At 44.1% G+C, this 23,309-nt stretch overlaps 2 protein-coding genes across 2 annotated transcripts in view; one reads left to right on the top strand and one right to left on the bottom strand.

The window, feature by feature from the left end:
• Positions 1 to 23,309, bottom strand: part of pkma (pyruvate kinase M1/2a) — a 323,744-nt gene that overhangs the window by 79,803 nt on the left and 220,632 nt on the right. The gene's annotated exons all lie outside the window — the stretch shown is intronic.
• The window catches only part of celf6 (CUGBP Elav-like family member 6), a 149,320-nt gene that overhangs the window by 8,993 nt on the left and 117,018 nt on the right, over positions 1 to 23,309 (top strand). Inside the window, 1 exon segment of the mRNA XM_052064364.1 lies at positions 4,088 to 4,170. Within this exon segment, the coding sequence (XP_051920324.1) occupies positions 4,088 to 4,170 (83 nt within the window).

Below are 23,309 nucleotides of genomic sequence, written 5' to 3'. Positions count from 1 at the left end.
CAAGTTACTCGAATTGCATTTGTATCAGCGCAATATAGCAATTGATTTTGGGTGACGTTCAAGCTAATATTGCCTCACCTGGATCCATAATACAACACATCACACCTATATTGATATCGCGCTTACACAACAGCTGCAAAAAACACTTTACATCGGTTGTATACTTGAGGTGGAAGTCAACCTCAAAATGCTTTTTTTAAAAAATATGCAGTATGCCTGTATCGCAAATGCCTAATCCAATCTTTTCGTGATATTGCAGGTCAGAGCAAGCACTTAAGATAAGATAAGAAAACCTTTATTAGTCTCACAATGGAGAAATTCCCAATTCACAGCAGCAAAGTTATGAAAGCAAGAAGTAGAACAATAAAATATAGGAGCTGCTGGAAAGGCAGCCACTCTCGCGGCGCCCATGGCCCATGGCGGCCATTTTGAAGTCAAAATAACAAAAATAACACAACACATAGGACACAGACAGTCGTTCAATCTTCACCAATTTTCTGCATACACTTTGTTGTCTGAAGCAGTTCTAGATGAAAGAGGAGAGGATCAAAGTGTCCTTTTTCCAGTGGATCAGAGACGTCATGCTGAAAATGTGCACACGTCTGCTACAAGCTTTGAAAGCAAACACAAAGCTGTAGCGTCCAATGACGAAAAGAGATTAGTTCACTTCTCCTGTCCCACGTAATCCGCTTCAAACTCCAAGCCGCGACTCCCAGCTCCAAATCCGCATCGGCACTCCGCGCCAACGCTCCTTTCTTCTCATCGTCGGCTCCTCAAGACCTCCATCCATCCAGCCGCAGACCGTTCAACAGCACCGATCTCTCCGCTGAACAAAGCGGGGCTGTGAAAAATGCTGCCCATTACAGGCGCAAGACACAAGCGCCCCGGGACTGTACAGCAACGACAGTCAAATGGCACCGAGATTCCTCCAGTCCAAAACAGTGCTGGTATACCCATGCTGCCGAGAAGGCGCAACCACCAAGCACAGAGTCTCCTCCTTGATGAATGTCGTGGCCAAAAAATGCTGAAAAAGGTCCACATTAAGTCCACACGACGTAACAACAAACACAAAGTGACAAAAGAAACACAAAAACAACAAAAAAAGCAAGGCTCATGAGAGCACTTGCTGACGGCTGCCTACTCGGGCGCCATCTTGACTTCAAAGACTTCAAATCACACTTGAATTCTTTCGAACATGATGCGATTATTTATTTGTAAATGTGCAAGAATTTTAGAAAATTTAATTGCAACATATGCAATGTCAGATTAGAACACAGGCTTTTCGTATGACTCAAACCATCCATTTTTTTCTTATCAGAGCAGGAATTCACTTAAATTAAATCAGATTAAAGACAAAAAGAGAAGCACAACTTCAATAGGAAACACACTGACAGCCAGATGTGACCTTTCCACAATAATTATATTGTCACCATTGGATACATATTTGCCTCGCAGATTTTTTCCCTTCGCGTCATGTTGTCGCGGAGGCATCGTCATTACTCAATTCGCACGTTTTACGCTGACAGCGACAACCTGCCACCAGCTGCCGTACTCCACTTAAATGTCTCTTCTCCTCCCATAGCTTCCCAAAACAGGCTCGCTCAATCATAATTCTTTGGGTTTAAGATACCAGAACCAGAACCACAGTACATAATGGACACAAATCTCACTGGGAGCCTTGCAGATGGTCTGACAATGTAAATACTTCATACAAGACATCAAAATGACACAACAGGTGCGAGAATATGGGTAATAATGGACATGCTTTGTAATGGAATGATCGGGAATTCAATCAAGAGTGCTTTGCATTTTTAATGAAGATGATCAAGATTCAAATCATAACTGAATTGATTTTGGATCAAATCCAGTGCTTTGAAGTAAATGGAGCTAAAGGATATGTCTGATACTTTTCTACCAACTCACCAACGATATATTTCACACTTTTCTGCAGTTTGGCCCAAAATTAGAAACAAATTGATTTTGAATATTTTTCCCCGCGGGACGAAAATCATGACATGTTTTTTTTCTTTTTTAATAGTGATGTTTGAAAGTGGAGCATTCAGTTTTCAAGCCTCGAGCAGGATTTGAACGAAGATCATGGCACCATTTCTGAGAATGATCCTCTTTTTGAGAGGGGCAAGAGGGGGAATTAACAAAGGAAGTTTCCATCACTGGTGAAAAAACAAATTTCTGTATGTCAGAGGAAATCCGATTTAGGCCACTTGAGGAAGGAGTTCAAAGGTGAAATGAGTTTTCGGGACAACTTCATTCCATTTCTAAAGAATCATAACATTTTCTTCGACTGTTATGGAACGGCAACAATTCCATCACTTTTGAATTAAATGTTGAATTTTTAAGTAGCCCAGTTTTTTGGTCAATGCTGAACAAATGATTCAATGAAATGATTTTTACTTTTCAGATGCTTTTATTTATTTTTTATTTTATTTATTTTTGGGCATTAGCCACGAAAATCTGACAGATTTTGGGTCATACAGCCATTTGGTATAGCGCTTATTCCCGCTGTGTCCAAACTAAAACTAATACTACAACTAATAAAAAGAAAACATTTTCCAGAAATGAAAAAGACTAGTAAAAACTGGACGAACCTACACTAAAAAATTATTACTGAATTTTAAAAACAAAATTTGTGGTGCATTATTGAGCTTTTTGAGCGAGCTGGCATTTTTTTTTAAGTCAGTGATTATCATGCGAATCACTTCATCGGCATGGCACACTGATATTAAAGGGGATGTTTGTTATTCCCGGGGTGAATCCCCACCACTCAAGTGAGACGCGTCCTCTGATGCGTTTCCAATCATCTTTTTATTGCAAGTGTTTGTCAAAGTTAACCGCATGTGACACCAAGACATCCGGGAATCGCCTCCTTTGGCGCTGACACGCCCATCCCAGCTCCTCCCGAGGCCTCCACTCACGGTTTTGTAACATAGAGGAGGATGAACAGTGTTCCCATGTCCCCGGGTGGCTCCCAAACATTTTCCGCTTTGCTCGTACGGCATGCCGTTTCATCAGTGTCTCCGGGGGTGATTTTTTTTTCCTCCCGACTAAGTGCCTGGTAGATGGTGAAGGTTGTCATGAAAAGGGAGGACTCTTGGGCGGGTGCCAATTGCTCGGCTTCAGGGGCGACCATGTGCTGTGAGTGGGTTATCATCACCGTGTGTGTGTGTGTGTGTGTGTGTGTGTGTGTGTGTGTGTTGTGCTTCTCTCGTGGGAATGCTTGGCAGCCACTGTGACATGTAGTAATGGGAAATTATGCCGCACGGTGCAAAACCTGGAGCTGAATGGGGTCACCCACTGTCAGCTGTGCACCCAACACACATGACACACTTCCTGACGGAAGCTGTCGCCCATTTGTTAGCGCCCTGTTTATCCGTGCATGTTTACCTCCTGCAACTTTTTTTTTTTTGCTAAGAAGTCTCCAGAGAGGATGCAATTTCCATGTCATCATTCTATTCATTTATTTATTTATTTACTTATTTTTAACAATAACTCACGCGTTTCAAACTACAAAGGGAGGGGAAAAAAGCCAGATCTGGCTTGACCCAGTCTAGAGTTAAGAAATATAGCTTCATATTATATGAAGTTATGAGGGGCTGAAAATTGAGCCTTGTGACAAAGGTTACAGCTGTATTATATCAAATTGAATCATAATCTCAATGAAAAAGAAATACCGCACTGTTCTTGAATCCCACTGTGCCACGTGTATAGAGATACAAATGATCTTTTGGAGATGCAAACCCCTGCCTTGTTTATGAATTTGAAAAGTGTGCAGCGTCAGAAAGCTTGGTCTTAGTTGCATGGGTCATGTGGCCCCGAACCACAACTAAAAACAACCAAGAACAAACAAGAACAAACGCTCAGAACAAAAATGCAAAAAAAAAACAAAAACAAACAAACAAAAAACAATTCCCTCTGCATTACTATGCTTCAATGTACACTGTGCCTGTATTAAGAAACATTGTCGAATGCACAGAATTCCTACGGGATTTCTGCAGCAGCTGCGTTTAGTTTTTTTCCTTACATTACAGGTATTTAGAATGGCGGATTCACATCTTTCTTTTCTTTGCAGGATGTGCCTTTCTAACATACTGTGCCAGAGAGTCAGCACTGAAAGCCCAGAGCGCCCTCCATGAACAGAAGACTCTGCCAGGGGTAAGTTGATCCTCCCATCTTATCGTCCGTGAACCTCGGGCAGAAGATCTCCCAGAGTCCCTGGTTGAGCAGGTTGGCATGGCGACCGACATAGACATCAACCTGTCTCCCACTCATAAGAAGGAGCGGCCTATCTCACCTTGTGGGATCTTGTTACACTAAGTAAATCACCTGAGTGAAGATATTTGATCAGCGCTGTTTCATAACATCCGTCCTTCCCCACGTCCTCTCACAATATGGCAGCCGCAAAAACGCTAATTGCCTTGAGGACTCCCTCTCTCATTATCACATATAATCAAACAGTAAGTATAAACAATCATTTTAACCGTGGATATTGCCATCTGCTGTTTTTGTACAAGTTCTCATTTATTTCCCTTTGTCCTGCCTTCAGCAAATGGATAACTTTTTCCCAATTCAAGTAATGCCTGTCGGACAAAAGAAACACAGGTTGGAAAAAATAAATAAATGAAAGAAATAAAATAAAATAAAAAAACAGGCCTGATGCTGGGCGCCTCTTAAAGCCTGCCCAGGAGGAGGCCTTCGATGCAGGTTGTGTGTCTGCACTCCATGTGCGAGTACATCACATCAGGGGAATTATTGAAGTGTGATTGAATTATGCCCGTGGGTCCTAAAGGAGAAGATACCCTCCCCCCCCCACACACACACAAACACACACACACACACAATCCCTCCCCAACTCATCCCCTTTAGCCTCCCTGCCAGGTTAGGGCTTGAATCAGAGCTGCAGGGGGCTGGAGGAGGTTGGGGACCAAAAAGAACTGTGTGCAAAGAAGGGGGCCAGAGGTGTTTGATGGTCTTGGGAAGGGGCTTCGTCTCCCCCCTGCTTTTGGGTTAATCACATTTGCACTCAGCGGAGTATCGCAGGTACTGTACTTCAACCCACAGATGAAGAGCCCTCCCTGGAGGGTGTGGGGACAGCGGCTCGCTGCTGCAGCATCTCCCCACCCCACGTGGCTTAATAATGAGATGATTATCGTGATGGTTTGTGTCTTTATTGGCCTCAAGATGGGACACTCTTGTTTGTCTTCTATCTCAAAAGAGGTTAATGGCCCGCTCTGCCGGCATTGGGTAAACATTGGCCCTGTACAGAGCACAGTGAGGGGTCAGTCCTGCAATCTTGTGCGGAGCCCAGGCTGTGCACTGAGGGCTAATAAAGATGTCCTGTCCTTCTCAATGTGTGTGTGCTGTAAAAATAAGGCCATAAACATGAGGAGAAAAGACAAGAGGCCTTCTAGGCAAACCTGATTGTTATTGTCATGGCCTGATGCTTTGAGATGGTCGGTGCTTCGGTGGCTTCTCCTAACAGAGCATGATTGAGTCTACGTGTGTGTGTGTGTGTGTGTGTGTGAGTGTGTGGTTGTCAGGCAACACAAAAGCCTACCCCCTACGCCCCACTCACACTGCTGCCTTTCATTGAATGTCTTATGAAATGAAAATAACCAGATGTGATTTAAGTCTTATTGGCAACTCGATTCTAGCCCTCACTATGGAAGTTGAACGTTTTCATGGTTAAGAGTTAGTTAGGGGCAGCCTGGTGGCCCAGTGGTTAGCGCATCAACCTCACAGTGCAGAGTTACCGGGTTCAATTCCAGCTCTGGCCTCCCTGTGTGGAGTTTGCGTGTTCTTCCCGTGCCTGCGTGGGTTTTCTCCGGGTACTCCGGTTTCCTCCCACATTCCAAAAATATGCATGGCAGGCTGATTGAACACTCTAAATTGTCCCTGGGTGCTAGTATGAGCGTGGATGGTTGTCTGTGTGTGCCCTGCGATTGGCTGGCAACCGGTTCAGGGTGTCCCCCGCCTACTACCCAAAGACAGTTTTGGATAGGCTCCAGCACCCCCCTCAACCCTTGTGAGGATTAAGCGGATCAGACCATGGATGGATGGATGGTGTTAGCCGGTTTAGGCTAGGATGCTACTTGACTGATTTATGCAAGACCGGAGCATCAACAAATGTGCAGAAATAGACGTTTGTTAACCGTATCTATCAAAATCTATCTATCAATCTATATATCTTAGGACCCTTTTACTCGGGTTATCTAAGTTTCGCTAAGGTCCAATAGCGTGGCAAAATAAAATAATAAGTGTCTTAGCGTGGCAAAATAAAATAAAAGTGCCAGCTCTACTTTTATACCTTCCATGCACCAATTTGCTGGGAAAACAGTGTGAATGGGGCATTTTTGGGGTATGTTAGGTACAAATAATGCAGTCAAAAATGTTTTGTCTTCATAATGACAATTGGTGTACATCATGTTGTTACATGATGTACACCGATTGTCTTTCCTTCCGAGTCTTGCCTAAAATTGCATCATGCATACCCTTTTTACAATGCAGCAAAGTATAGGGTCATATTCATGCAGCTAAATGTCAAAATTTCCTCATCCAATAATATTTTTAGGATGGTTTGAAACAAGCCACTGAATGTAACCTAAAAATGTCCTCATAGTCTTATTTAAAACAAGTTTGCCTCGTCACATTTACACTGATTTACACGTTGACCTTCTATAACAGGTCTGCTTGAATTAATATCTTTCACACTTTTCCACACACGGCGCTATATTCTTATGAGCACTTTGCACACCTCTCAGAGCATTCGAGGCAACTTTGGGCCAAGCTGAGATGGAAAATAAGCAGAAATATAGACCACGTGGGTGTGCATGTGTGCGTATGTGTGTGCATGCTTGTGTACATGTGTGCGCAAATTCACAGGAAGTCACGATTATTACATCATCGCTGCACTGGCTGAGAATGTTCACGTTTTCCTTAATTCATTCTTATTTAATTTTTCTTATTTACTTAATCTTGCAGGGCGGCCCGGTAGTCCAGTGGTTAGCACGTCGACTTCATAGTGCAGAGGTACCAGGTTTCCATTCCAGCTCCGGCCTCCCTGTGTGGAGTTTGCATGTTTTCCCCGGGCCTGCGTGGGTTTTCTCCGGGTGCTCCGGTTTCCTCCCACATTCCAAAAACATGCATGGCAGGTTGATTGGGCGCTCTAAATTGTCCTTAGGTGGTGTGAGTGAGGGTGTGTATGGTTGTTCGTCTCTGTGTGCCCTGCGATTGGCTGGCTACCAATTCGGGGTGTCCCCCGCCTACTGCCCGAAGACAGCTGGGATAGGCTCCAGCCCCAAAGCGACCCTCGTGAGGATGAAGCTGTTCGGAAGATGAATGAATGAACTTAATCTCGCAGAGTTGCGGGAGTAGCACAAGAGGGAATGATGCTTCTCTTGCAGAAAACTTCATTAGCGTTTCTTGATGAATTGTTGTGTGAAATAGCAGCAAATAGCAGTAAATAGCATGAGCAGCGTTGAATAAATAATAAATGCATTCAACAGAGTGTAGTATACAGTGCGTTTTCCCACTTTTCTGCATCGTCTGACTGCATTAGCTGGCGCTCACCCTTCATGCAGTATTGGGCGGGGCGGTCTCATATCTCAATCAAGCTGCACCACAGACTAGTCATTTAAGAAAGCACTCTGATAATTTTGAAGACTGCAGTGCTTCAAAGTCAGTTCTAGTGCTCAAATGCATTCACACACAACAATTATATTCTGACATTTAGTCATTGCTCATGTAGTCATGGGGCAATCTCTCTCGTCATTTATGACAGCAGAAACATGGACTGGTCACTACGAGAGACCTCTGAGTGGCCCCTTGATTAATTCACCAACCCACCACTTTTTGTTGAATATTCCCCCCACCCCTAAATATTTTTCCCCAAAATTGAAAGTAAATGTAGTTTTAATTTGTAATATCACCATTCACCACTAAATGTCAGACAGCTTACACTGGGTTTTATTCTGCTTTATACTACCTGAATCGGCTGAATATTTATTTTCGGCATTGGGATGACATGCAGGAGAAACAAAGTACGGCAATAACATTAAAATTTTGAGTGAGTTTAACTTTTTTTGTGGAAATAAATGCACAACATCGGTTTTTGCATTTATGTCGATGTCTCGTTTGTGCCGTCCTTGAATGGTAATTTTTATACACTAGGAAACGTGGTTATTTTGTCGTTTGCTTCATACCCTTTGACAGTAGATTTTATTTATACATGCATTGAGAATTGTATTATGAAAAATGAAGTATCATGAGTGTGTATTTTGTGCTTATAAATATAATTTTTGTCAGATATCTGGTGAGTGTGTGGTACTAAAACAGACACCCCCCACCCCCACCCTAAGTTGAACCGATGAAAATTTGGGGCCCCTTCCAGCCTTTAAATTGCCCCATCTGTGGCTTAGATTATTAAACTAATTTTGGGGCATATGTGTATCTCTAATTTGTCTTTTAATTCAATTTAAGAAAACATGACATGGTGTTCCCCCCAGGTCCATCTTAAGGCCTACATACTTTATCTTTGATTGCTCATTCTACTCTATATAACAATCATATTTCTTGTTCGGTTGCTGTTCATGTTACCATTGGGGCAGTCTCACCTATTAGTCTTTGTAGCAGCACTACCGATGGTGGGTTATGATATCTCGGTATACAGTATGTATGTGCACGTCTACAATCAGTGTTTTAACTACAGTGTTGCTTGACATGAAAATCTTTACATCGATGTTGGTGAGTATATCCCGAAAAGTATAGTTTATTATTATTTTTAATTAAAGTAATCACAAGGGCACGAACACTGATTGAGCAAACTTTGTAATTCTTCTTGGTGATCTACATGAATGACATGATGCACGTTTCAGTGAGATCCATATGAACAGGTGTATTTGATTGATAAACAAAATGCTTTGACGAAAACCCATTTAACAAGTTTGAAGTTTATTTCCCCCGCAAAGTAAGGGCCAATTCCTGTTTGATTGCCCAAACATTCTACAACAATCATATCCTCTCATTCGCAACGCCATCTGGCCGTAAAGGCGGCACGGAAGTGTGACTAATATTTGCAGTTGCTGCTGGACTGAAATGTTAGTTACAAGTGTTTGCCAAACACCCTCCTGACATTGGAGGAGCTAATCTTCAAATGAATGCTACGCTCTCCTCTCGGGGGCCACGCCACTCTCTCCTCTCGGGCCAATTAGCTGCCAGTGTTTGCGTGTAACAGGCATGCTAATTGGGTGCGAGTGAAGCCCAAAAGCCAATTATAATGTTGGAGGATAAAAAAAAAAAGAAAAAAAATGCACACGTTGACTTCTCTTTGTTTATCTTCCTCCTTCCACAATATCTCTTCTGCTTTTACTCCTACCCCCTCTCCTGACTACACACACTGTGTAGTGTGTTGTTAAGTTCTCATATATGTAGAGTTGCAATATCTTTTTTGGGGTGGAAGGCTGGGGGCGGGTGGAGTAAAAGCAGCACCTGTCTGCTGAGCTGATGAGGAAACGGCCAAATGAGCACACTGCAGGGGGAAATGTGTCACAAATTCTTGCCAAGCTCCCCCTCCCCCCGCCCCCCCACCATGAAAAATTCCAAAGATTGACTCATGTATGCATCATACGAAAACGAGGTCATGAGGAGATTGGGCGCGTGTCGTCCCATGCACAGCTCCTGTAATCATGTGCACTTGCTGACGAGCTGTTGGCATGCGTGCTATTTGCAAATGTCATTGTATTTTTTTTTCCTTTGGAAATAAGGAACATAAGCCACACAGAAGTGAATAAGTATTGAATGTACTGATTGGTGGATATTAAATTTCTGACCCGGTGCAAGTAAACAACTTCACAGGTAGGTTCAAATGCAATTTCAAAAGCGATTGATGTCATTCATCTTGTCTTATGGGAGGTGTTTTATCAGAATTTGAATATAAGTGTTAAAACATTTTCTTGATCGATTGAGTTTATCTGAAAGTGCTACATTTTGCTATTCAATGCATGACTTAACACAATGAAACACACACAGTTTCAGGTTTCTTGTCTACAGGCGTCCAGGTGTATGTTTTACACCTCCAGCAGACTCATTTTTCCTTTTTACTTGGACAGCACAGTTCCTTTATGTATTCTTTTATGGGACTAATTGTGTTGCTGCTGATCAATTTGTCCTGAGTGTGAGATTATTCCACCCCCAAAGCCCCTGAGCAGTGGCAATTATGGTACAAAAGGTCCAGTTTAAAAAAAACCCAAAGAACATTGAGAAACTGGATGCGAGAACGATCCCAGTGCTCTCCTAATCATCAATTAATTCGGTATCATTTTCCTTCTACTGTCCGCTTTAAAAAAGAAATTAAAATGGCCTATTGTCTTTCTTATCCCGGCGGGATGAAGGCATTTACTCTGCCACTGTGCTGTGCAGAGCCATTCCGCCTATTTCTGGAGCAAATGGACTCACAATTGCAGCACGAACTCAGCATTGTCCCCCGTTATGTGGCCGGTGGCCTATCTTTTTTGTGCAGGAATTAATTTTGTTCCATCTGATGGGATTTTCAACCTTGGAGAGTGTTAAATGGTAATCCTGACAAAGAGGCGGGTATGCGGACATGGGTGAGAGCGTTTCCATTTTTATGACCAAACAATTTAGAGGCACACAGTAAATGTGGCAGGCCCAAAATACTGGACAGACAACAGGGACAGCAAGAGGCGTTATCGGCTGTGAGACTAAAGATTTCTTGAACTGGAGACAATAGAGCCCCGTTCTGTCAAGTTTTTGCACCTTATGGGCAGTGATGCCGGTAACGAATTAGAGAGTAACATGCTACCCTAATAAATATTTTTTTTGACGCCAAAAACTAACCTAACGCTCCCCACGTGCTGTGTGGCATTTGGATATTCTTCCCGTGCCTGCGTGAGTTTTCTCCGGGTTATCCGCTTTCCTCCCACATTTCAAAGATATGCATCGGAGGTTAATTGAACACTCTAATTGGAGTTAATTTGCTTGCTTTTCAATGGGTTTGGGTTTTTAAGATGAAGAAGTTCAGCTCGGAGCCTCAGGTTTTGCTTCCTAACTTGATCAAGACTGGAAAGAGAACTGTATGAATGCAGGCAGGCTTACTTACTTCTTATAACATCTTTTATTTATAATGCAGATCATTGGCTGGTTCTCTTATATTATCCACGAATCATATCACTTTTGTGCTCTACTGTACTGGTATTAAAATATTAAAAGGGATTCTGATTGCGAGATAGAAAAGCCTGCATGTAATGTCCTTTGCATAAAGAAGAGGGGTCGCAGCAGGTTAATTTATGACAAGTTCTTACCCTGTGCTTATGAGACCGACACCCCCCCACCACTCCCGAAATGACCACGGGGACAAATTAAGAAGGGATTATCGACTAAATCTTTCAAGATAATAATAATAAAAAAAAAACTGGGCCAGACAGTTTTGATCGGTCAGCAAATATTGCCTCTCCTGTAGAAACGTCGCCAGTAATGAAGCAGACGCTGGAAGATGAGAAGCCGGCCGAGTTTGGTTAATAAGCATGTTAAAGTAAGCGTTCCCTTTACCTTCCCTCCCCTTCGTCGCCACCCTCTCTTCCCCTCGCTGACAGGTGCACGCTCTCCTGCACTAATTTAGCCGCTTCTCTAGCTGTAATGAGGCAGAACTGGTAAATGTAGGGGGGACAGCATTGTTAACATCCCTGCTTCACAGAGAGAGCGAGAGAGTGGGGAGAAAGCTGACAAATAGCACGGAATGGAAATGAGGGTGCCGGTGCTGTCATCCTTCCAGGAAGGAACTCTTCAAAGTTTTTTTTAACTCTACTTTCACTTGGGCTGGGCCGCTGCTTCTAAGTTGGGCTGCCAGCTGTGACAGTCCACTTCCTCAACCAATTAAAAATCAAAGCCTGTACTGCAGCAAGATCAGCCAGTTTACAAGAAATATGCTAATAAAAATAAAGCAAAAAAAAGCACTTTCTATTTGAGATCCTTTTCCTAGTTTTCCGATAGGGAATACAGTTGCCGATTAAGATGAACCCAGGACTTCGAGGTCAACATGCGAACCACGACCAACAGTATCTTTGCCAAGGCAAAAATAAAGCCCCACTCTTGTTTGGAAGAATAAACTGGGGGCGATTGGGATTGGCTGCTCTAATGCTGAGTCACAAAGAGAGGGAGAAACAAAATAGGAAACAATTAAAAGCACAGCATCACCGAGATCAGCTTGTCCGAAGGATTAGCCGCATGCACGTTCTTTTTATTCTTACTCCATTTATAGGGAAAGGAAGACAATGACCTTGCGCTTGTTTACGTGCTGATTAAAGACAGGAGGGCAGACGAGGAATGGTGGGAAAGTCAAACGGTAATTGGAAGTAAGTTTGTTCAGGAAGTCAGTTCGTGTGACGGCACAGCGAGTGACCGCAGCTATACAGCTTGAAGAAAAAAAAAAAACAAGCACGCTGCGTAGCAGCTAACGAGCACTGAGTGGGCTGGGACAAAGCGTGTGTGAGCATGTGTGTGTTGTTTGTGAAAGTTGTGTGTGATTTAAAAAAAAAAATAGAAAAAAGTATGCTTTGTGTGTGGGTGGTTCCATTAGTTAGTTTGCCTGTTTTATTGCACGGGGAATAACTGCTGATGGTGGGCTCATATGAGTCACCCTGTACACTACACTACACGCAGCTACAGTGTGTGTTTGTGTGTGTGTGTGTGTGTGTGTGTGCATACGTTCAAAAGGGTTTGTTTCCTCAGGCACATTAAACTTTTACAGGCAGATATTGCATTTTATTAATGTTTATTGTCTTGTGTAATGATTCATAATGCATCGGTAAGGCAAATAAAGTGTTTCTTTGACATATACAATCTAATGATTAAAATATACATCCATCCATTTTTTAAATCTATCTAGATGGATAGATGGATGGATAGATCGATAGATAGATAAATAGGGGTGTTCATACGGCACACATTTGCTCCGGTGCTACTCTGATGTATCTAGTTGCAATATATCTTACACCGGAGCAAATTTTGTGGAGCGGTCACACGTACAAAGCCGCTGAGCGTGTTAACTCCGGCGTAGCGCCGGTGCAGCCCCACTTGCGGTCACACGGCAGTTTATGCAGCGGAGCAAAACGATAGAAAACAAAGAGTTGTCGTGTTGGTTCTTTTTAAAACATACACTACTCAAGCAACTACTGTACAGGCATGTCCTTCTCCTTCTCGGTCTCCGCGCCTTCTGCTCGAGAGGCGTTCAATGACCGCCCTGAAACGTAAATCCACGATGACTTCAATGACACTCAGAAAAGCAAACATATAATGCGCCAAACAGAAAATCAAGAGAGGAAATCACAAAATAAATTCTATGCACGTGTGAACGCTCTACTGGCATAGCACCGGAGCAAATGTTGCCATGCGAACACCCCTTATATACTTTATATATCTCCCCCATCCATTTTCTAATCTGCTTGTCCTCACAAGGGTCACGGGGTGTGCTGGAGCATATTCCGGCAGTCTTTGGGCAGTAGGTGGGAGACACCCTGAACTGGTTGCCAACAGGGCACACGTAGAAGAACAACATCCGCGCTCACACTCACACCTACGGACAATTTGAAGTGTTACATTAACCTGGCACGCATGTTTTTTGGTATGTGGGAGGAAACCAGAGTACCCGGAGAAAACCAGTGCAGGCACGGGGACAACATGCAAACCCCACACAGGAAGGCCGGAGCCGGAATTGGACCCTGTACCTCTGCACTGTGAGGCCGATGTGCTAACCACTCTTCCGCCGTGCTGCCCATATATATATATACATATATATCTCCATTGTCCAATCCACTTTTCCTCGCAAGGGTCGCGGGCGTGATGGAGCGTTGGTGTGAACGTGACTGCCACATTTGTCTCCATATGTTCCCAATAATTGACTGCATTCAAGGGTGTATTTGTACATTGAACAGGATAAGCAGTAGAAAATGGACGGAGAAGGTCATGGATGGATTCATTCAGTCGTTTGATTTACACATTATCGTTTGAGAGAAACTTACCACGTCTGAGGGGAAAAGTGTGTGTTTGCCTCAAATGAGTCGAAGCTTTGCAAGAGGACCGCAACGTATAATTTTTGGTGACGACAGAAGCTCCTGCTTTTCCATTTAAACCGTATCATTAAAAGGGGAGATGGCACGTCCATACCTCATAAAGTTTGTGCGCCACGGCATCCGAAGAGCCACGCGCGGCTGGTTTTACAGCAAACCAAACTCCCCCTGCCGCCCCAGCACACCATCCAAACCCCACTCTCAAATCACTTTCATGGCATTGCCTTTCGATGATCTTATTCACTCTCCGTTCTCCTACTTTTGTGCCCCTGCTAAGTATTGACCGATATCTCAACTGCCCTCTTTAGAGTTCTGCCTTTTTCTCACTGTCAAATTTCCCCCAACGAGGAGTCAGAGCGAAATATTGTAAGGGTATAATCAAGGTGTGTGTGTGTGTGTATATGTGGAGGGGGGGTGGCAGCACTCACGGAGCCCATTTGAAGCATGCTGTAGGGCAGAGTTGATTCAAGGGTGCAGAATGAGTCAAGCCTCATTTCACATCCCCCCCAATTAGTCATCCAGCTCGTGCCCTCCATAGCGCCCCCTCTTCTTCCTGCAGTCAGGAGTCCTCTCGTTTCACAGTAAAATACCGCCGAGTTTTATTTGAGTTCTTTACCGTGCAATGAGACATAGCCGTTTAGTTCCCCTCCTCCCATCTCACCTGCTTCTCACCTTCGCCGGGATAAGCCCTAGCAAAACCCTCCTTCTTCGCAAACCCTCCTTGACTTCCTCCTCGTTCGCTCGCGCCTCTCCAACTTTTGCACCCTGCCACTCGTTCTCCCTCCGTCATAAATCTCCACTCAAATCCTACTTAAACCTGCATCGGCAGCTGTCCTTAAAACTCCATTATCTACAATTACTCCAGCATTAGGGAGCCGGAGCACTCCTGCCCCCACATAAAAGCGGCCTTGCTGAAGAAAAAAAATAAAAAATAAAAAAAAAAGAAGAAAAAATATATTAAACCTGCCCAAAAGGGATTTTATGTTTTTTTTTCATTATTTGTAGTACCTGGGCTGTGGGCGCCCCCGCGGCAAAGCTCGGGAACAGAAAAAATGCCAGCAGTTGGGATTAGCGTGGTGAGGAGTGGGTGGGTGTATGAGTGTGCATGCACAAAATGTAGTGGGAAAACCTGCCCAAGACCACGGACGAGTTGTGGACTCTATGCACTGTAATAAAATATGTTTCCAGTTCCAAAGTGACATCTAAATAAATATTGACTTTCATTTTTATTTCAATTATATCATTATAATTATTATTGGTTTGTTTCATTTTTGATTTTTCCATTTCCAAGCTTCAATACCATTGTTGTGTAAACCGAGGGCCAAAATGACTTCTTTAAACACTTTTTTTAATCCTTGTACAAAAGAAAAAAAACCCAAACATTGTGTAAACTGCCTTTTTCGGTGGTCAGGTGGCCTGATCTGCTGTGATTGACAGCAATGGTAGATAAGGTGCAGAGCTGCAAGCAAAGATAACAGCAAAGATTAGCACCTTGCGCCCTACTCACCCCCCCTCCCTATGCCACCCCCCGCACACACAGGGGGAAAATGTCAACAGTGAAAGATTTAGATGTCGATGAAGAAAAGGAATGAAACATGATGCAAGACTTTTTATTGTACGCGTGTGCTATTGTGCATCAGATTGTTGAGTGGCCGCTATGAGGAGGAGAAGGAGGAGGCTCGCTAATGAGCTCATAATCCAAGCGGCTGCCGTTTCCTGGGCAACGCTGCTAGTGCACACTCATGAGTAGCAAACAGATGCGTTCTCTCGTCTAATTCTGTCTCCTCGTCCTCCCTCGCCCTCCGCCACCACAACCACCACCACCCTTCTCACCCTGTTGCTTCTTCCTTCCTGTCAGCGCAGGCCCTCCTGTCAGCTCTAATTCTCAGCTTCCTCTGTCATTCCTAATGTCTCTGTACACTTTTCCCCTCTCCCATTCGCCTTTCCCGTGATCATAGAGCCTCCCCCCCCCACCTTTGCCCTCGCACTTCTCCCAATTTTCTTCTTCCATCAAAACAGGTCTCCCAATGGCCCCATTCACCTTCTTTTTGCTGTGGACACTCTTTGTCTTTGGCTACCCCTTGTCCGAGGTTTGTTTTAGCTGTGCAGGGATGCTGGAGGCTTGGATGAAGGCTCACTGGAAACGGATTAGGCGGTCAGAGTCATGCAGCCTCCTCCTCTTCCATTGCCCTCAAATGGTCTTTTATTTACTCCTGGAGTGTGCATGTATGCAGCACGGGAACTGTATTTTGGACAGGGCCTGGGGGGACCCCAAAGCTGATTTTATTATTTCTGACTTAGATTTGTTCTCGATTTTACTGCTTGGTGCTTTCTACCGCCTTTATTACCGATTCGTCTTACTGTTTATTGTGCATGTTAAATCGCTCCATGTACAGCACTTTGTATGCAGCGATGGCTGTTTGAAAGTGCTCTATAAATACTGTTGACTTGACTTGACTTGACTTGAATGTGGGCACGAAAAGGAGGGGTTGTCGAAAGGTCAGGGAGGGTTGATTCTTTGTTGTTAAATACAGAGATATACAGCAAATTTCCAATGGCCTCTTGACAACTTCAGTCCAATGACATGCAAGCAAATCCAAAGCTTTGTTCACTGTAATTTGCTTATTCATGCGCTCACCAGCTACAATAGCAATTTTGAATGACACGCAGTGCGAGCGCGGAGGGTTTGTCTATGTGTGCCCTGCGATTGGCAACCAGTTCAGGGTGTATGAAGAGGCTCAAACACGCCCCACGACTCTTGTGAGGATAAGCGGATCAGAATATGGATGAACGGATGGATGGATGTACAAGAAAGTCTTGTTTCAATACATTATGGTTCTTTCTCAACAAATGCGTCGACGGCAATATGTATCACAACACAATGCAAAACATTGACATGTCACGTCATCGTTGCGTCATTGTAACTTTTGACAAATTGTCAAAATTCACATGCTAGCGCTAGCTTTTTTTTCTTCTTGTTGTTGTGCCTTAGCTCTGGAAAATCTGGTATTGTAGTACAGAGTCTCCACTTTGCCGCAGTGCTACTTTTTCTGGCTGCCTCCGGTTCCCTCTCAGATAAAATAAATCTCCTTACTGTAGTGATGTTGAGAAATAAATACACTTGTTCTCTTCAACGTGATTGTCTTTGCAGTATTTCAAAAAGCAAAACCGTTTCTGGCCTACTCGCGCGTGTGTCGGCTGTCCCTTGATTCCTTCCAAGTGGCCATGCATCACGGCTTATGACCCCTTTTCCACTCAGTTCTCAAATTCTTCACGCTATTTACGTTTATGGATAAAGCAGGTCGTACGGAGTACTGACAGCACTGTGGCAGATATGGAGTGCCGAGAACAGAATATTTCGGTGAGGTGAGATACTGCTGGTTGCTTCGTTAGTAGTAGAGTTCATTTGTCATCCCGGCGTCACTGTAACATTTGACAATACAAAAACAGACACATTGTCTTAGCTGTGAATGGTGTCATGGTACATCATACATTCACACCCCATCTATTTGCAATTTGCTTTTTAGGAATTCACTTGTTCACATTTTTATGAGTGCTTTTTCAGCAATTCCCAGGAATCCACAAGATGTCGCCAAAGCCTTGGCTACTATGAAAGTCGTGATTGGTGTCAAGTGAGTATATTAAAGGACACATCTCGACTGTTATAAGATCTGTGCTAGCTTTTGCTGTGCTGAGTGCCAAAAAATATAAATGAAAGCTAAAACTAATAAATGATGATGGTATCATGATTACTTTACAGTTTTATTTCCGGGTTGCAAAGTGGTAACATATGCGCCATCTTTATTCAAATGACAGGGGTCAACAATAGTCCACTGTTTCCACTTTGCTGCGATGCTCTGCTTTCTGTCCGCCCTCACTCACAGTCTCTTCTCTGATAAATGAGTTTCTTTACTGTGGTGCCATCAAGATGTGACTACAGGAGATGATCTCGTTGGTGCACTCAATGCAGTGATATTTTGCGCAATGTAAAATCGACCACCCTAAACCGAGATGATTAGACTTGCGCTGGTAATGCGCTGTAGAACCATGGAAGTGTGGATGTAAATACAAGTGATGTATTGGTCACGGTGTTGCAGTCAACTAACTGACCTTCCATTTGTCCTCTTGGCCCAATTGCACTTTGACCTGCGGAGCAACAGCAAGCAGAGGTTGGACTGAGCCCCGGGTGCCGCACAGACAATCGACCGCCTTCATGGAATAGAGTAGTGGACATGAAAGGAGTTTGATAAACGGCTAGCTATTTGGCCTCTTATTGCAGCCCTTTAAAACGTCTCGCCGGTGATTGGAGAGAGCTTTGACTCAAGTTAGCCAGATCAAAGTAAAGAGAGGAAGATTAAAACACGCTCGGACAGCTGCACTTCAACAAACTGCGCGTTGTCCACCGGTGACCCTGCGTGGCCTCTTGGGCGCCGGGAATGGCCAATATTCCACGCCTCACAGTCGGATAAATCAAAGTTTTGGCGGAAAGCAATCTTATCATGAGGTATGCCAGATCCCTTGATCCTATTGTAGTTAATCATCATTGCTCAACTTCAACTCCATTATTGCTTACTAGAGCTAAATAAATGGCAGGAGGCGGAGATGGGCAATGTTAGAGTTGGGCAGACTACAGTACATATATACAGATTTTTTAAAATGGCAAAAAAAGTTACATTTATGAGATTATGACCGCTGCTGGTGCCTCTCTCTTTGGAATGATCTCGCACTGAACATTCGGCAAGCCCCCTCCCTGCCCAGCTTTAAAACTCGTCTCCAAACTCATTTATATTCTTTGGCATTTGACACAGCATGACTCAGACTTGATGTTAGTCTTACTGGTTGGTGCTTTCTACCGTCATTTGTTTTTTTATTGTTGGATATATGATATTTGCTCCATGTACAGCACTTTGTATACAGCGATGGTTGTTTTAAAGTGCTCTATAAATACAGTTGAGTTGAGTTGAGATTTGGATATCTACTGTATCAAGGTCTTCTGAATTTAACAAATAGGTTACAAGACATTTTTTTTCCTGTGCCATTTATTCACCACTCTGCCCAATATCCAGTATATTACAAAACTGACCCCTTTCATATTATCACGAAATACCAATTTACTGCATGTGGTTTGTACTGTAGATACCATAGTGACTTAAATGGAGTCTACCCAGGAGTCACTACTGTTGCTTTATATGAAAAAATATAACCAAGAGACATGGAAACTACGGGGAGGGGGTGGGGGGATCCCAAAACAACAATAAAGACAAATGACAGTCAAACAAAGCCGACATCACGGTTAGAGTGCCGAGTGTGTGCATGTTGGCTTGTGATGGAGACAAATGGGGTTAGTTCACAAGGAGCCATTAGGACAACGGAGGGGAGGGCGAGCCGAGTCAGGAGGAGAGCCAAGTGGAACCGCGGCCGCCGGTCCGCCCCGGCCTCCCCCGAGTCGTCTCGGAGACCATGTTTAATCGGGCCCGTGAACTCGCGAGGCTGAGGTCACGGCGCAGCGCTCATTAGATGTAAAGGGAACGCTGCGCCACGACGGACGGGGCGCAATCTCCACTCGGTTCATCCATCTTGAAAACACACATAATCACCTCCCACACACCCCTGAACTTTCATCCTATTACTTGCATGTCAACCCAGGGCTACAACAAACACACCTACGCCTCACACATACACACACAATGAGGCCTAGCTTGTGTGGCGCGGCTTTGGCTGATCTACAGTACGCGCTCTGGCCAAGAGCCAGGCATCTCCTGGAAAGATGAGCCTCCATTGATAAAGTGGGCAAAAGGAAATTACTCCATAATGGATGGCACAAGGCTTGTACGGACAAACAAATACAAGGCTCCGACAGCAACAGGAAGTCACCCTTTGCAAAATGCTCGGTTGGCCACAGCTATTCCAAAAACACACACTATGTTTAACCAATACGGTCGACCGCATTGAAAAGATTATTACTCTGCTTCGGACCCAACAGGGAAGTTGATCAAAGCGAGACAGGCGTGTTTGCAGAAGCTAAGCACACATCCAGTTCCGTGCGCTTCCTCCACCTACGGTAAGAGCGGTGAGATTTATTACCATGCAAATGACAGCCCACAGCGCATGCAAAGGAGTTAATTACATGCCAAGCTATCAGAGGAGAGACACCAAGAAAGTAGATGTGGCGTTGGTAGATTACAGGATACGAAGGTACTGGGTGGGGGTGAATCATGGGCGAGAGGAAAGGAAGGGTCATGGCGGAGGACACAAAAAAATAAAAGAGCACATTCATTTGGAGGGAAGACGCAGCAACATGTGAGGGTTCAGTTATATTTTGAATTAAGCTATCAAACTTGGCTCCTCTGTAAAATGCTACCGACCGAGTATAGAAATTTCCCACAATCTAAAATGTATGCCATGTTAAAATAAGTCGGCAGATAAGCGCTCTTGCTACTGTTTAGACTAAATAAATCAGCATTGTGAAGGACTTTGTGTATTTTTGTTTTTTTGTGGGGAGGGGGGCGGGGCATTTTTGATTTTTGCAGTTCTGTTGAAAATTTACATCTGGTAAAATGACTCTTGGTGTAACCCTTCTAAATTATCATTTTTATCTGTGGTTTTATTGTTCTTGTTTTGATTGTAAGGTGTCCTTGAGTGTTTTAAAAGGCGCTTATAAATAACTTATTTCTATTATTATTATTATTATTATCATTATAAATTGATTCACTAGTAGGGCGGCCCGGTAGTCCAGTGGCTAGCACGTCGGCTTCACAGTGCAGAGGTACCAGGTTCGATTCCAGCTCCGGCCTCCCTGTGTGGAGTTTGCATGTTCTCCCCGGGCCTGCGTGGGTTTTCTCCGGGTGCTCTGGTTTCCTCCCACAATCCAAAAACATGCGTGGCAGGCTTATTGAACACTCTAAAATCGTCCCCAGGTGTGAGTGCGAATGGTTGTTCGTTTCTGTGTGCCCTGCGATTGGCTGGCAACCGATTCAGGGTGTCCCCCGCCCGAAGGCAGCTGGGATAGGCTCCAGCACCCCCGCGACCCTAGTGAGGATCAAGCGGCTCGGAAGATGAATGAATGAATGAAAGATTCACTAGTACATACTTTCTGGATTTTTTTTCTTTCTGAATATTCAGCCCCCGAAGCTAGTTTTACTGGGCAATATGAAATGCATGCCAATTTTAATCCAACGGAACTACGGTAAACAAATGGGAATTATCACTTGCTCGCCATTGCGCAAGGCTGGCACATGTCAACAACTTTTGAGGTCCTTGGGAATAGGCTTTAATGCCAGTAACTCTGCTCCACAAGGGCCTCCAGCCAGTGTACTTCACAGCTTTTGTGCCCAGCCGATGGGGCCAGGGAACCAGGGCCAATTGTCTTTATACCTGGTGAAGCAGCATCTGGCGCCAATGGGATGGCTTTGCAGGCTATATTCCAAACATGTTAGTCAGAAGACCTTCTACGCTCCATTCCATGCACACCCGCACGATGCAGTTTCCCTCTACTCATGATCAAGGATGACCTAGAAGTACAAAATATGGGTTTCCCAGCTACTGAATTCATAAACCTTACCGAGAGGAGTGCCCACCGTAGGAATAAGTCGAAGTAAGGGGCCTGTATAGCCACCGCTATTTCTTGTATAAAACTAACTTTCCCTTTGGATCAAGAGGAATGGTTTATCAATGGGTTTGACAGCAAATATCCCAGAGGTGGTCGAGAGAAATAAGTGGATTTGGACAGCTGGGGTTCTCTTATTACATCAAGTATTGAACAATAAGCTTTTTGGCAGAGTTCTTATTGGCCTCCCTCCACTTCGCCAGCTGACCAGTTGCAAATAATAAAATCCCTACACAGCTTATTCCATCCCTGGGGGGTTGGGGAGGGGGGGGGGGGCAAGAAGTGTCAACACAATGAGACAATATTTCCAGTGGGAATGCAGCGGCAAGAAACCAGGCAGAGGTGAGATGCATAGTGCAAAAGGAGAAAGTAGTATTTCTCTTATGGGGGAAGAACAGAACTGCTCCTATAAATCGCGCTCAAGACAGCTGTGTAAATATTTATGTTCACAAGCCCGACTGAGACTAACAGCGGAGGACAATGCGACTGGGCAAGCGAGAACGAAGCCCGACGCCGCTCGGCACGTTAACTCAATATTCATCTTCTTCTTCTTACCCCTCCACTCTACTTCTCGCCACCTCATCCCTCCCACTGAAGACCGCACATGTATATTCATTACTGACCTCCGACTGTCTCGTAAAAGTCATGAGCCCCGGAGGCTGGCTGGGACGCTGCCGTGAAGCCCCTCATGAGCACTCGACAGCGGCAGCGGTGGTGGTTTCACTTCAAGCTATTGTGTGCGGTAAAAAAAAAAAAATGTACAAAAGCTACGTAATGGATTCCTGAAAAGATTTTCTGGAGCGCTCATTTGTCTTCTTCCGGTAGCTCTGTTTCCTTGAGTTAGCGTCAGGATATGGAAGCCAAAGCACATTGAAGATTCTGGGGTGAGTTTGAAAGATCAGGGAATGCATCTTCGGATTGAAGTGGCAGTTCATGTACTTCTAGTATTAACTAGGTGAGATACTGCATTGTTTGAGGCTGAAATTATGGAAAATTGCAGTGGTTTTAATGGGAGGGGGCCAGGGGATATCACAGTTGATGAACATCCACTCACACGCGATTTTTAAATGATCACAATCTTTGACACAAATTAACGCTGCCCATCTGTCGAGCGTACCGGCTTCCATCCGGGTCTCATTTTGAGGAAATTCTATCGTTCTATCTACGAGCTCTGGAATTCCGCTAAAAAGCAAAAATGCAGACTTTGTGAATTATTTCAAGCATGAGTACTTCAGACATGTTTGTCAGGCTTCTCATCAAAGACGTGAAGTCTCGGCGTCATCACTGCATGTAACACTTTGAAGGGGAGACCTCGTGAGGATGAAGCGGTTCAGATAATGGATGGATGCGTAATATCGATAACTTTTCATTGTTCGCATAATAATAGTTCGGGTAGCTGAGGAATATGGTTGGAAGTGGCCGAGCGCAATTTGCTACTCATTTGAGGTTACAATAAGTGGCACTTACTCGGTTGCTGAGCAACATCGTGGACACGGTGGAGGCATATGAATATGAAACGACTTGATTTCCTTTACTCGTTATTGATGACAGTACAAATCGGATAACTCTGAGATTCATAATGCTGGAGTCCTTGTTAATGTTTGACG

The sequence above is a fragment of the Hippocampus zosterae genome, chromosome 4, assembly GCF_025434085.1.
Source record: "Hippocampus zosterae strain Florida chromosome 4, ASM2543408v3, whole genome shotgun sequence".
In the NCBI taxonomy this organism is placed as follows: domain Eukaryota; kingdom Metazoa; phylum Chordata; class Actinopteri; order Syngnathiformes; family Syngnathidae; genus Hippocampus; species Hippocampus zosterae.
This window is presented reverse-complemented; position numbering and strand designations above follow the sequence as displayed.